The following is a 13,875-nucleotide window of genomic DNA, read 5'->3' on the forward strand; positions in this document are numbered from 1 at the left end:
CAGGAAAACTGACACAAAATGGGACACAAAAGAAACTTGAGGCAGTATTTTTTTTTTATATGGATGTTTTAAAATCTTGGGGTATAAATTGCTGACCAACAACTTCAGTTTGGGCTCTCATCTACAACCGCAAACTTAAATGTTTAAAACACTTTGCAACATGGCATTGTAAACCCAGGCATTGTTATTTTACAATAGTGACACAGCTGTATAGTAAATCTATAGGGCAGTTAGTTGTTTAGCATAAGATTTATCTAGGGCTGTCCTGTATGCATTTTTTGGGCTTTGAAGCTTCGGTGATAAATGTTTGAAGGTATTCAAAGCTTCACGGTGCAGCACGGCAGGCGGACTTGTTGTTCTGTCTGTCTATCTCCATCCCGGGACAGTGCCGCTGCCGCACAACTGTACACACAACAAACAGTGAAATCCGTCTGAGAATAACTAATAATGATTAATGATGAATATGAGTAATGAATAATGTTGTGTGATTATTCCTTATTTCATGGGGTATTTGGGGATTTATACATTTATATTACATACTTTATACGTTTATTAAAAAACAAAACAAAAAAAGAAGCATTCGAATACAGGCAATTATGATAATACATTTTTCAGGTATCAAGTAAAAATACTAAACATTTTTCTGGTTACAATTTAACAAACTTATGGATTTGCTGTTGTTATCTGGTTCATATGATTGTAATATTAAGACCTTTTAATTTTTTAATTGTTGGTCAGCAAAATAAGCAATTTTTAAAACTTAATTTTGGGCTCTGGTTACTTCCGACATGTATTTCTCATTGTTTTTTATATGGACTTGAGTCTGATGAATACATAACAGATTAATAGATAGTGTAAATAACTGAGTTATTGCCTTCCAGTCAAAGTGAATATTAAGAGGATGGAAAGACTAGTAAGTGGTAATCAATATTGAGAGCTGGAGAAGTTGTGTCCGTAGTGACAGTAGACCTTTACAGCAGTTAATGTTGAAGGTTTCCTCCTCCTTTTTTCCTATTCTTTGTATTATTTGTGTATATTTACAAAATGAATATGAGCTCAATTGTAGTAAACATGTTTTGTACAAGGTCTGCTCTAGGTCAACATTATCTTTTAAATGTCTCTTGGCTGTTGTCATCTGTTGTTTAGGAAATTGAAATAAATCTGTCTCAGCTGAGGCCAACTTCAGTTTGACACGCCTCCAGTGCAAAGGGTGTTTGTAAAAGTTAATGGATAAGCTTTGTTGACATGTCTAGTTTGACGTCTAACCTAGAATGAGCAGAGATATGAAGACTGTAGTCTTAGAAGTACAGTTAATTTCCCTGCTATTATAGAAACACTATCATTTTATAAAAGGACTACAACTTGTTGTCTACTGAAAGGAGCAATTGTGCTCACATACTAGAAAAAACAGTAATAAGCTCCATAATGTCATCTAAAATCTCATTTAATCTCATTTAATCTCATTCTCTCTTTCTCTAACACAGCCCAGCCGTGTTTGCTGTCCAGCCGGGAGAAATCTTTACTATGAATGGACCTCTGAGAGGGACAATTGACTGCAGCTGAAAATCTTCGATAGCATCAGGACCATGTGGCAAAATTTGCTTACAGGGGTCCACAATCCCTTCTGAAGTGGTTTGTGCAGAGCCAGCAAGACTACAGGATGACTGAGGCATGGTGCTCCGTAGTCAAAACGCATCTCATCACAAGTATCAGACCGCTGATCATCAAAGGCTTCCCAAAACAAAGACTTGGATTGTAATTTTTTGTGTTGACTTTTAATTTTTTTTTTTGTTGGGGAAAAACCTTTAAGTAGCAGACAAAGTAAAAGGATCTTCTCCAGCAGCTGCAGACATGGATTAGAAGCCCATGTGTAACGGGGCAGCTGCTGCAGCTCAGGGAATAACTTAACCCCAGACTGTTGGGGTGTCGCGCCTTCAGGGGCCGTGGGTTCTGATCCCAGCACCAACCCGCCGACTATCCCACCTGTCTGAAGGCAGACCCCACTATCCAATGGCATGGGTCAAGTTCTTCAGGAAGCCGGGGGGCAATCTGGGGAAATCGTACCAGCCGGGGAGCATGCTGTCTCTGGCCCCCACCAAAGGACTGCTGAACGAGCCGGGCCAGAACAGCTGCTTCCTCAACAGTGCTGTGCAGGTAAGCGTTGGTTGTTTGTGGCTGATTTTATTCAACATTTCTTGAAATGATTAAGCTGTCCATTTATGTGCCTGTCGCTACAGGCAGCAATTAAGTATGTCAAATCTGAGCAGGAATCAAGGAAGCTTCTTCATCCTCTTGTTGATTTACTGGAATTCCTTCCAGTTTAGTTTATTTAAGCAAATCAGTAGAGCTGCCGCGTCTTAGTCGATGAGATTTCTTTAGTTGATTAGTCATTTTTATGCTTTTTTCATGCTGAATGAGTTATTTCCAAAAAACTTATGAGCTCATCTCTGGTAAACACAAGTGGTGCTTTTGTGTGATTCTTTGTGGAGAAACTCAGTTTCACATATCTATCACTAATCGTAGACCAAATCATATTAGTGTTAGTCGACTAAGATTTCTTTGGTTGAGGACTGCCCTACAAGTCAGGATAGGCATATTTTGTTATGGGCCTTAATGTGTTGAAGTTTCTAGTTTGATTTGTTCATTTTTTAAATTTATTTCATATTGAAGATGAATTATCAGGATTTATAGGAGGATAAGGATTATTTTCATTGTCGATTCATCTGTCGATTATTTTCTCGATTAGTTGTTTGGTTTATAAAATGTCAGAAAATGGTGAAAAATGGTGATCCGTGTTTCCCAAAGCCCAAGATGACATCATCAAATGTCTTGTTTTGTCCTCAATTTAAATATATTCAGTTTACTGTCATAGAGAAGTAAGGAAACCAGAAAATATTCACATTTAAGAAGCTGGAATCAGAATATTGAGTTTTTTTTACTCTTAAAAAAATACTCAAACCGATTAATCGATTACCAAAATAGCTGGAGACTAATTTAATAGTTGACAACTAATCGTTGCAGCTCTACATTATATTACTGTTCCTCTACTTTTGTTGAGTCAATCTGGACCAAAGTGATGGATGGACTGACATTACCATCACTAGAACACAATTTTAGCTTAAAATTATAATGTGCACAAAAGTCACATTTGTTGCATAATATTAATATTGAATATAACACTGGATTATAAGGTGCTCTTTACTTAAATGACCTTTCTCTCATTTTGGCACCTGCTTGTTTAACTTTATTTATTCACTTACTGCCGTCTTCCGCCAGGAGCTGCACACCATGTTCCACCGTCTAACAATATGACCATCATTTATTTAGAAATTTCAAAGCTTAGTCACAGTCTACATTCGTCAGAGCTTCCTAGCAATTTATTAATGCACTTGAAGGTTGCTTTTGACTATTGGGATACTAGCTGGTGAGTTGGTTCATTATTGCAGTAAGCCCCACAGTGAGGTCACTCCCGGAGACTGTGACTCAGAGGGTGAGACGACCGATGAGCTGGTTGAAGATGATCATGACCTGCGGCTTTGTTTCTGTGAGGGAGTTGTTCCTTTCGCCCACTCCTCATCCTCATGACCTTGTCCCAATGTCTAATTGCCATACGTAACAAAAGACCCAAGGATGTCAAGTTTTCGTACAGCTTCCCACCTAAAAAAATGCTCTAATGTCATTGTCGGTGTAAAGTCTTATAGTGTAAAGGATCTCCTCTTTCCCTTGTGTAGGTACTATGGCAGCTGGACATCTTCAGACGCAGCTTGAGGCAGCTACCTGGACACTTCTGTCTGGGAGAATCATGCATCTTTTGTGCATTAAAGGTAGAATGCAATAAATAAATAAAAACGAAGCATATTTAATGGGAGTTCCTGTTTGTCATTATGAATGTGGCAACTGTTTGGGTCACATATCCAGACTGTGTAATTGAGCAAATGAGGGTGGCACAAATGCTTTTAATAAACAAAAAAGTCCCGTAGTCCACGTGCAAACAAGTTCTTGTTCTTGTTCTCGTCTTCAGGGCATTTTCTCCCAGTTCCAGCACAGTCGGGAGCGCGCCCTGCCCTCTGACAACCTGCGTCACGCCTTGGCAGAGACCTTTAAGGACGAGCAGCGCTTCCAGCTGGGCTTCATGGATGATGCCGCAGAGTGCTTTGTAAGTTCCTGTGGCAACACGGCTGTCCTGTGGAGGGAGACTATCGTAAATGGAGAGGGATGTGTTTATGTCTGTGTGTTACCCTGCCACACAGTTCGGGTAATGCACTGCAACAAACTGTTTGGCGAGGTCACTGAAAGAGCTTCTGTCCCTCCCTTCCCCTCCCATCAACCCCTGCCACATTGCCGCTAAATATCATCATGACAGGTTATATAAGCGCCGGAGTTGTGTTTGAACCTCTCTGTTTTGTGCTACCATATTACGTCGCATCATTTCTGTGCCTTTTTGAAGTCGATTTTATGCATCCTTCATCTTTTTTTACCTATCAGTTCCAGTTTTTCGGCTCTTCCTGGCACAACAACACATCTCTTGGCCAGAACTTGTTTTTTCCTAACTGCAGAGTAATTTCCATGTATTTTTGGTTCAGTTTTACTTTGACAACCATCAAATATAAAACGGTTCCCGCAGCATTTTTTAGTCTTATATTTCGACCTTGTTTTCTCTTGTCCATCAGGCTTAATTAGTTTATTTTTCTTCTCATGCTTTTGATCACTTCTTAATAACAGCAGACCCAGACAGCACAGATGTGTCCTGATTTTATACCGCAGTCATTGTTTATCCACTTAGGAAGTCCAATTACACAGCAATGGATAAACAAATAGAGAGAGAATCTAATGTCTCTGCAACTGAAGTGGAGAGGACTGTACTTTAAGCAAACTTTGCTTTTCTAATGAAAAATTACTCACAAACGCAATATAATGACACCACATAATGAAGTTGGATGCAGAGAAGCAACTTTGGTGCTTTTTTTTAATGTTTTTGGTGGCCAAAGGTCACAGTCACTGTGACCTCCCAAAACATGTTTTTTTTTTTTCTAGAATTCATATGCTTATGATAATTTCACACAAATGTCTAGTAGGATAAAATGATGAAGTGATGACATTTTGCCCAGCCAAGGATGTAAACTGCAACTTGACTGTCTGGCGGAGGCATACAACCACGAGCGGTAATTCAAGTTCCTTTCTTTGTCTGCCAAATCCCCTCATACAAAAACTCAACAGTAACTTTTTTTCATCTAAGACTGAAGTTTACATGCCAAAGTTGCTATCTTTTATAGACAATCTTAATTCTTAATCCGACGCAGATCTTGCCCTTGAGCGTTCACCATGTAATGCATTGGCAGCAGCGTGCCGGTGCACAATTTATGTGAGGATTTAGCCAGTGTCAGATTAACAGGCTGTGAAGTTGTGCCTGTAACCTTTGCAGGCCTACCTTGCAGCCTTAATATTTTATAAACTCACAAGCTCTCCATAGAAACAGGTGGGAGCTAAAATGGAGGATAGCTTGCCCTTTTAAATGTGTTCCTTCTGCTGTCAGGTTTACAACATGACTCCTAAACTTGAACTCTTGATATGTAACGATGTGGTCAACTGCACTGCAGTTTTGCTCTCGGAAATACCTCTGTTGTAGTTGGTACTTACAAAGCGGTGGCTTTACAACTACAGTGTTGGAAATAGTTTGTCCCATTCCTAAAAGATGTCCTATTGTGTCACAGGAGAACATACTGGAGAGGATCCACCTGCACATTGTGCCTGAGGAGACAGATGCCTGCACTTCCAAGTCTTGCATCACGCATCAGAAGTTTGCTATGTCACTTTATGAGCAGGTCAGTAGGGGGGTTAGAAAGCTTAAGAAATATTAAGTTATCTGTGAAAAAAGTTGGTGTTAAAAATGTGATAATTTAGGCTGTCTGAGGAGGTAATTATGTTTTTTCTATTTTTGCTGTTTTAGTTCATTCAGGGTTTGTTTGCACAGCCTCTACAGTAATGTGTGGACAAGCTAAACACACTAGCCAATGTTAGGATTAAGCAGCACACACACACACGGACAGGTACATGAATCACTGTCTGAGACAGTCGAAATCCAATCCGTCATGTTTTGATACTGGGTCGCCCCAGAGGAATAAGGAGGGTGTTTCTGGTCAGATTCCACAGTGCAGCAGCAGCAGGAGCACCAGATAAATCACAGATGGTGTACACATAAATTCCAGCACAACACCATCCTTCCCTGTGGCTGCGATGCCCATCACTGACTCAGTCCCTGTCCCAAACCAGTTCTATCTCAGAATCAAACAGATAATACGCCTTTGGTCTAAATCCCTTATGGGCAGTCAGTGGATTTTGTTCCACCTCGACTTCAGGCCACCCAATCTGGCAAGGCCTAAATGAGGATTGCCTTGGTCAGAGGGAGATTGATAACTGCATATATTAAATTGGATGCCTGATAATGTCAGTCATTTGAGTTGGATACTACAGAGCCGACAGTTTAGAACTGATCACAAGGAAAACAGCAAGACAACTCATAATCTAGACAGGTTTTTTTTGTTATTTTTTTTTTGTTACTGTAATTATTTCTGATCTCACTCTTTTGGAAAATTACATGCTGACTTGAAAATTAGTCCTTGACAGCATCAATGCGTGCTGAGATCACACCTGTGTATCCTTCGTTTGTAACTTTTTTTGTATCACCCTCTTGATCTCCGACTCTCTCCACTCTGCAGTCTGTGTGCCGCAGCTGTGGGGCATCCTCCGACCCACTGCCGTTTACAGAGCTGGTGCATTATGTCTCCACCACTGCACTCTGGTAAGGCTCAGGCAATATGAAACTTTCTCATCTGTCCGGCTCCACTCTGTTTTCGCTTTTCATGTGTCTCTCTCTGCACATTTGTCACAAGGCCATAACTTCTTAAATTTCACACACAACAGTTTTTTTCTCTCCACATGCCTTAATCTTTATTTGTCTCTGTCTCCCTTCCTCTTACTCGCTTGTTCTTTTCCCGTGCTTCTGCTGACAATGCGTCTCATCTTTCTCAGTCAACAGACGCTTCAGCGCAGAGACGAGTCATTTGGGGAACTGTTACAAGCAGCGAGTACGATAGGGGACCTTCGCAACTGTCCAGTAAGTGGCTTATGCAAAGTGTTTTAACAAGAGCTGTTAGTTTTCTCTGTTATTTGTTAAATATAGTTTCTTTGGGAATGTATTCTCAAATATTTTGTTTCTGATTTAATTTTGTTTTTGATAATTGGGTTACTTTTGGGTAAAATTGTAATCTTTTTTCTGTGTCTTTGTCCTTCTTCTCCAGAGCAACTGTGGCCAGAGGATTAAGATCAGACGGGTCCTCATGAACTCCCCAGAGATAGTTACCATAGGCTTCGTCTGGGACTCTGACCAGTCAGACCTCACAGAAGATGTTATTCGCTCACTTGGGCCTAATCTCAGTCTTTCTGCGGTGAGTCTACTTTAACCAATGTATATTAGGGTTGTCCCAAACACAATTGTTTGGGTTTCAAAGCTTTGGTGAGAAATATTTGAAGGTATTCAAAGCTTGGTAGCGTGGTGCTGCAGGCTGATATGTGCTTCCGTCTGTCTGTCTCCATCTCCCCTGTTTCAGTGCCGCTGCCACACTACTGTACACACATGCACCTCTACACACAACAAACGATAACCGTCTGAGAATAACTGATAATAATTAATGTTGAATATGAATAATTAATAATTTTATGGGATTATTCCTTATTTCATGGGGTGTTTGGGGATTTACACATTATGATTACATAATTATATATAAAATAATGAAAAAATTGAAAAAAGCAAAGCAATCGAATACTGATTTGGAGGTTGATTACCATGGCAACGGTTGAAGCTTCGAGGCATTCGGGTCAGCCGTAATATATCTTACGCTTGTTCTGTTGCAGCATGAGCTGGTCCACCTTAAAGGTCAGCCCACCTTAAGTGAGCGAGCCGAAGTTGTCTCTAACCAGTTCACGTTAATCAGCAGGTCACAAGCAACACACAGGAACTTGGTTTGGGAGTTGAAGCATTTATTCACCGACAAGTCTAAACTGTGCACACTGCACTGCTACGTTCCCCGCTGTAACATTACTGTTAACTTCATACTCGCAGTACGTCACACAAACACATGCTCTCTCTCTCTAGACCGCACACCGACACTCGCTTACACAACCTATAATTATAATAATAATAATAATAATAATAATAATAATTATTGCACATTTTAGTTTAAAGAACATCTTAAAAAAACATAATTCCCTGATGTTTAGGCCCGGCGGGGAGTCAACTCAGGCCTGGGAGGCCGCCGGGCTTGTAGCACACTGGCGGAAACCCTGATGAAAATGACATACAGCTAGAACATTTCATTGACCTTTTCAGATGAAAGTAATTAACTATCCAACAGGATATAAAATAACTCTCTCCAGACATGGTTCAGTTTATCAGTATTTTTTAGTTTTTTGTTAATTCACACAGCTGCCATTTAGTTTTTTTTCTGTTTTAGGGTCAGTTTATTTTGGTGCAATCGAACATATGTGGGAAATAAAGTGGGGATTTATTTCTCTGTAAGTCGGGCCCGTTGCGTAAGCAGTCAACGCCCAATGCCCAGTTGGCCAGCGCCACTGATCAAAAAGCCCCTGCTGGCCTTGGTCAGCTTGTCAGAAAGCCCCTCCCCTCATTTCTGTGTTTTCCTGAGCATGTGTGTGCATGCCTGTCGGAGGGAACATGTGGGCTGAATAGAAGTCACTGAGATGGGGGAAAAAAAAAACGTGTATCAAGAGTGCTTTTGTTGCAGTGTTTATATTCACACCTTCTTGATCATAAGTATGCACACATGTGGGCAGGTGTTACTCCTTTTATCTCCATAAAATCGCATCTTCTCACACATGAATATGGTTTGATTGTCTGCAGTGTTCACATGAAATATGTATGTAAAAAAAAAATTGGCACAATACTTATTAAATATCCTCAGTAACCTGTTCACAGTGAGTGTTGGATAAGCTTCACAAGCAAAGAAATCAATCAGTGTATTCAGATCAGTACAATGCTCATACGCACCACACATTACATAACTTCTTCATTGAAGTGTTCAGACCGTTTGTTTGACAGCTCCAAAGCATACCAACAGAAGAATTTCTCAGACCCCCCCCCCTCCCACTAGTGTGCCACAAAGGCCTTAATTCATTAAGGAGCGTTTCATGTGACTTTATTGAGTGTTAACGGGAGCCCTCCTCCCCCATCATTTGCTTTGAAATCTATTGTTTGAGAGAGTGAGAGGGAGACAGAGAAGTGTCTGTGACTGTTGCACTGACACTTTCTCCATATGTCTGCTAAATACTGCACCCTTTTTTAGTTGATTTTTAAAATGCATTCTTTTGTTCATGCTGATATTTTTATATTATTCATGAAACTGTAAAATGCCACTGTATATTAGTATTTAAGCCATCAATAAGAATACTGTGCACCACTGTAGAATTAGTCTAGATATCAAGTGCTATGTAGGCGCTGATTTAAACCAGCACTTATTCGTACTGATTGTCAAATCAATGCCGGTTCATTCCCTCAGACCTTAATCTTTTAACAGATGGATAACTGATTCCGCTAGCTATCAACATCACTCACTTGCCTACTGTAGCGTTGATGCCGATGAGTAATTGGTGTATATATTTATATATTTATATACTGTGTGTGTGTGTGTGTGTGTGTGTGTGGACACAGCTCTTCTACAGGGTGACAGATGAGCATGCCAAAAAGGGAGAGCTGCTGCTCGTGGCGATGATCTGCTACTCCAGCCGCCACTACTGTGCCTTCGCCTTACACACCAAGTCGGCCAAATGGGTCTTCTTTGATGATGCTACAGTGAAAGAGGTGAGACCGTGCGCCCTAGTTCTTAAATTATTTGTCAATTTACGAAAAGAAAATTCATCAACAACGATTTTGGTGATGAATTAATTATTTAAATCATTCAATGCCATACATTCACTGGTTCCAGCTTCTTTAAATATGGGGATTTGCTGCTTTTCTTTGTTTTCTATGATTGTAAATTGAATATTTGTTTTCATTATTTTGGGCTGTGGGTCAGACAATATAAGCAATTTTTTACCATTTTCTCACATTTTACAGACTTGAAAAATGATTGATTAATCGTAAAAATAATTGATAATGCATACACAGCAACACAATGATTATGATAACATAGAGCTATTAACAGCACACACATGAAAAGCATTATTTTCATGTTTTTATAAAGGAGTGTACTTTAAATTCAAGAGTTAGCCATTAGGAATGTTACGATACCAGAAATTTAATAGTCAGTACCAATGAAATTCCACGATTCTCGATACCCCATTCAATACCACGGTAAAAAAACAAAACAATAAATCCCATGCGCTTCAACATACAGTCCTTAATTACCATTTGCATACTGTTTTATTGCGAATTTATTCTTAATCCCTGATGATCCGCCCCAAATTTCTCGCCAAAACCTTAATTTTACAAGATTACATTTGAACACATCACGATAATGTTCGCCCAATACTCATTTCTTTCTGATTAGAGCTTGAATGCATCATAATGTAACGCAATTCAACCTCTGTTAACGTTAGCTGTTACCTCCGTTATTTAGCCAAGCAGGACTGTGCTTCCCACCGGCTGCTAACAGCTAACATTACCAGCTCTTGTCCTGGCAATTTCAACACAGATTTGTTGTTCAAAATGCAGCATTATCAGAAAAAGTTTTTATCGTCCACAGGACGACGAGACACCGTTAGTCTCGAGCCCTGACCGATACAACGAGTAACGTTACTGTTACGTTTTCAGAATTTTGGCGTCGATTCTCATCATTGACATCCCTATTAGCCATCAGGCTATATCTGATTTATGTTGCCTGTTGTAACAAAAAACTAGCATTTTTGTTTTCAGTTTAGTTTTCACATGTTATTAGTGTACAAATGGACCACTTTTTAAAATATGGAAATCTCTAGTCATGAAAAGGTGCTATTCTGAGTTGATAAAACATGTTTTGTTTTTTTACAAGCAGCAGCAAAGAGTAGCAATGTTCAGTCTCCTATCTCCATCACCAAGTCTCTTTATCGCCCAATAAGGGCCACATCGATTGCCCTTCATGAGCCTCTGGGTTGATGAGCCTTTATGGCACTGAAGAGTCAGCGAACCCCCCCAACCCCCACCCCCCACTTCTACTGCAGTTCCCCAACTCTGTCATCACAAAGTACTGCAGTAGTGAAGTGAAGCTTAACCGGTAAAGATTATTTTAGGGATCCCTTCACTGGTTAAAGTTGAGGGGTCATTGGGAATGCTGAGTTGCATGGTGTAGGTGTGTTTGCTGTCCGTGTGTGAGAAAGAGGTTTTATTTGTGTGTCTGTGTGATGTTACTCGTGGTTGTGTGTGTGTGTGTGTACACACTACATAGGCTGTGAATCCTTTCGTCCATTTCCTCCTCTTTTTCTAAATATTGGCTTCATTTTCATGGTGTGCACATGTGAGCATGCCTTTTGTTTCACATCCTCGCAATTTTCTCGGGGACTGTGGTGCAGCGGCTGGCTGGCTCCGTGTCAATCCATCAGCAGCTTGTGCTGTGTGTGCAGCCCCCCCCTCCGACTGAGATGGAGGAGCTACAGTGCTCGGCGCCTGCCAAGTCCATACCTGGGTCGAAACTTGCCAGCATTTCTGCGACTCCCCAAGTCCCAGCCGCTAAATGACTACTGTAGTGTAGCCTGATCGTTGCTTTTCCAGTGCATCAAGCATTCTTGGTTTAATGAGGATGATAAAATACAGATGAAATACAGGAACTTGAATATAGCAGCAGAATTGTGAGTTACAGTACTTGTACCTATACTGTGGTCTTCGATAACTCTCCATTCTGAATAGCTAGTGGTGTACTTTTTTTTTCTTGTTCTTGTTATCATTTAAAATGAATGCATCAGTATTAAATGGTAGGTAATGATATGGCTTAGAGGTTGCGTCTTAGCCACATATTTATGTAGCCAATACAACATTCAGACAAGTAGGTGCAAAGATCAATACAGCCTCATGGTGCCCTCAGCATAGCTGTTGATTTTATATTGTCTTACACAGTACAGAACATGGTAGGAGTATGAGACTGCTAAGCATTCACATCCACATTGGTTTTCTTTTTTATTTATATCCACCTCTGCAACATTCCTTTGTTTTGCTTTGCATTAGTTCTTCTTTACCTCATCTCTCCTCCTCCCCCCTTCTTCCACCACCGTCATTTGCTTAATTAAGGAGCACACAAGCATCTGTTAGCCCGCAGCCTGCCTTTGTGGTGCCTTTGTGGCGAGACACGCACCTTACACAGCTTAGCTAATGTGATTGGGCAATTTGGCCTCAGCGTGATATATTCACTCACAAATTAGACTATGCACAATAAAGGTGAGGTTTTGTTTTAACGTTTGCCAGTGGATTTTATCAAAGCTGTCAGATCCTACTACTACTAGGTTATCTATCAGAGCTCCCCAAAATGCATAACATTGCCATCTGAAAGGGCTACGTTATGTTCAGGGACATATTAACATTAGTTTATGGACGAGAGTATTTTTAATAGGCTGCTTTCGGTTAGGTTGTGGAAACATCACAAGGTAGCACATGCAGGTTGGATGACATAACATAACATTGCTTTCTTCCTGACTTGTTTTAAACGGTTGAATAATGTTAAATTGGTTTGGTTCAGTTGCTGAAGATGATGTTCTTGAGAGCTTGTTTTGCCTGCAAAGGTTTAAGGTTTGTCATTCAACTCTGGCTAGGAGCAATGTGTGTTGGGCATTGTTGAGAGAGTTGGATAAGGGTTAGCAGGTTTATAATATGAATGGGAAGCTTAAATCTGCATGTACAGATGCACTGACCACCTTTCCTTTGTCTTTTGCTGTAGATCGGTTCCAGGTGGAAAGATGTGGTCAGCAAATGTATCAAAGGTCATTTCCAGCCTCTCCTCCTCTTTTACGCCAACCCCGACGGGAGTGCCATCACCGCAGATGATGCCTCAAGACAAAACAGCAGTCAGGCTCACTACAAGACCTCCGTCAATGGAGACGTGCAAGGTATGACCTGTTCAGAAAATCCGTCTTGGTTCTGCATTTGTTTACATGTACTATTTTGACTTTGTCAACTTTTACTAGAATAAGGAGCCTAATAAAGAAGTCCTCATCATTATTAACATTTATAATTATATTATTAACTTAATCACTGTAGAGATTCTGTTGACAACATAGTTATATTACATTGGGTACGATGAGGTGTTGATTTAGTGTCCTTTTATGGAATTGACAACATCAAATTCCTTTGAGAGGCATTTATCTTTGTTATTATTGCTGTTGAGTGTTATGTGTTTTTCTTTGCTTTCACTAACCATAAGCCCATCCCAAGTGACCTATTTCATTATAGTGCCATACTGTGAAACACCCATTAATATGAAGCTGAGGCATGCAGCTACTTCTTTTTTTTTGTATTTATAGTTGTAAGAATATTGCAGGATGTGGAGGAAATAAATGAAAAACCCATTTGTCTCTGAGCACACAGTTGGAGTTAAGTGTTTGACTAAGAACAAATGTAATTTTACAGGTAGGTGGGAATTTGAAAAGATGTTTTTACGTAAAGTCAAATTCTTGCAAGGTTGGTGGTTTATTTAAGTAGTGCTCTTACTCCCTCAGCACACATTTAAAGGGGACATATGAAAAACTCCCTTTTTAATTGCTTGTGCACATACATTTGGATATCTGGAGTGTCTACCAACCCACAAACTGTGAAATAAGACAACCAAGTCAGTTTTTTGTGGGCTGTCTGGATCATAAAACATGTGATTCAACAAGCCATTCAGATTTGGCTCCCCTTCT

At 40.1% G+C, this 13,875-nt stretch overlaps 1 protein-coding gene across 1 annotated transcript in view; it reads left to right on the top strand.

The window, feature by feature from the left end:
- The window catches only part of usp53a (ubiquitin specific peptidase 53a), a 38,130-nt gene that overhangs the window by 9,394 nt on the left and 14,861 nt on the right, over positions 1-13,875 (top strand). Inside the window, exons 2-10 of the mRNA XM_074624680.1 lie at positions 1,485-2,154; positions 3,732-3,824; positions 4,022-4,156; positions 5,712-5,822; positions 6,717-6,799; positions 7,030-7,114; positions 7,299-7,445; positions 9,725-9,874; positions 12,915-13,083. Coding sequence (XP_074480781.1) covers positions 2,011-2,154; positions 3,732-3,824; positions 4,022-4,156; positions 5,712-5,822; positions 6,717-6,799; positions 7,030-7,114; positions 7,299-7,445; positions 9,725-9,874; positions 12,915-13,083 — 1,117 coding nt within the window. The 5' untranslated portion in view covers positions 1,485-2,010. The remainder of the gene's footprint in view (positions 1-1,484; positions 2,155-3,731; positions 3,825-4,021; positions 4,157-5,711; positions 5,823-6,716; positions 6,800-7,029; positions 7,115-7,298; positions 7,446-9,724; positions 9,875-12,914; positions 13,084-13,875) is intronic.

This window comes from Sebastes fasciatus, chromosome 22, assembly GCF_043250625.1.
Source record: "Sebastes fasciatus isolate fSebFas1 chromosome 22, fSebFas1.pri, whole genome shotgun sequence".
NCBI classification, from domain to species: Eukaryota; Metazoa; Chordata; class Actinopteri; order Perciformes; family Sebastidae; genus Sebastes; species Sebastes fasciatus.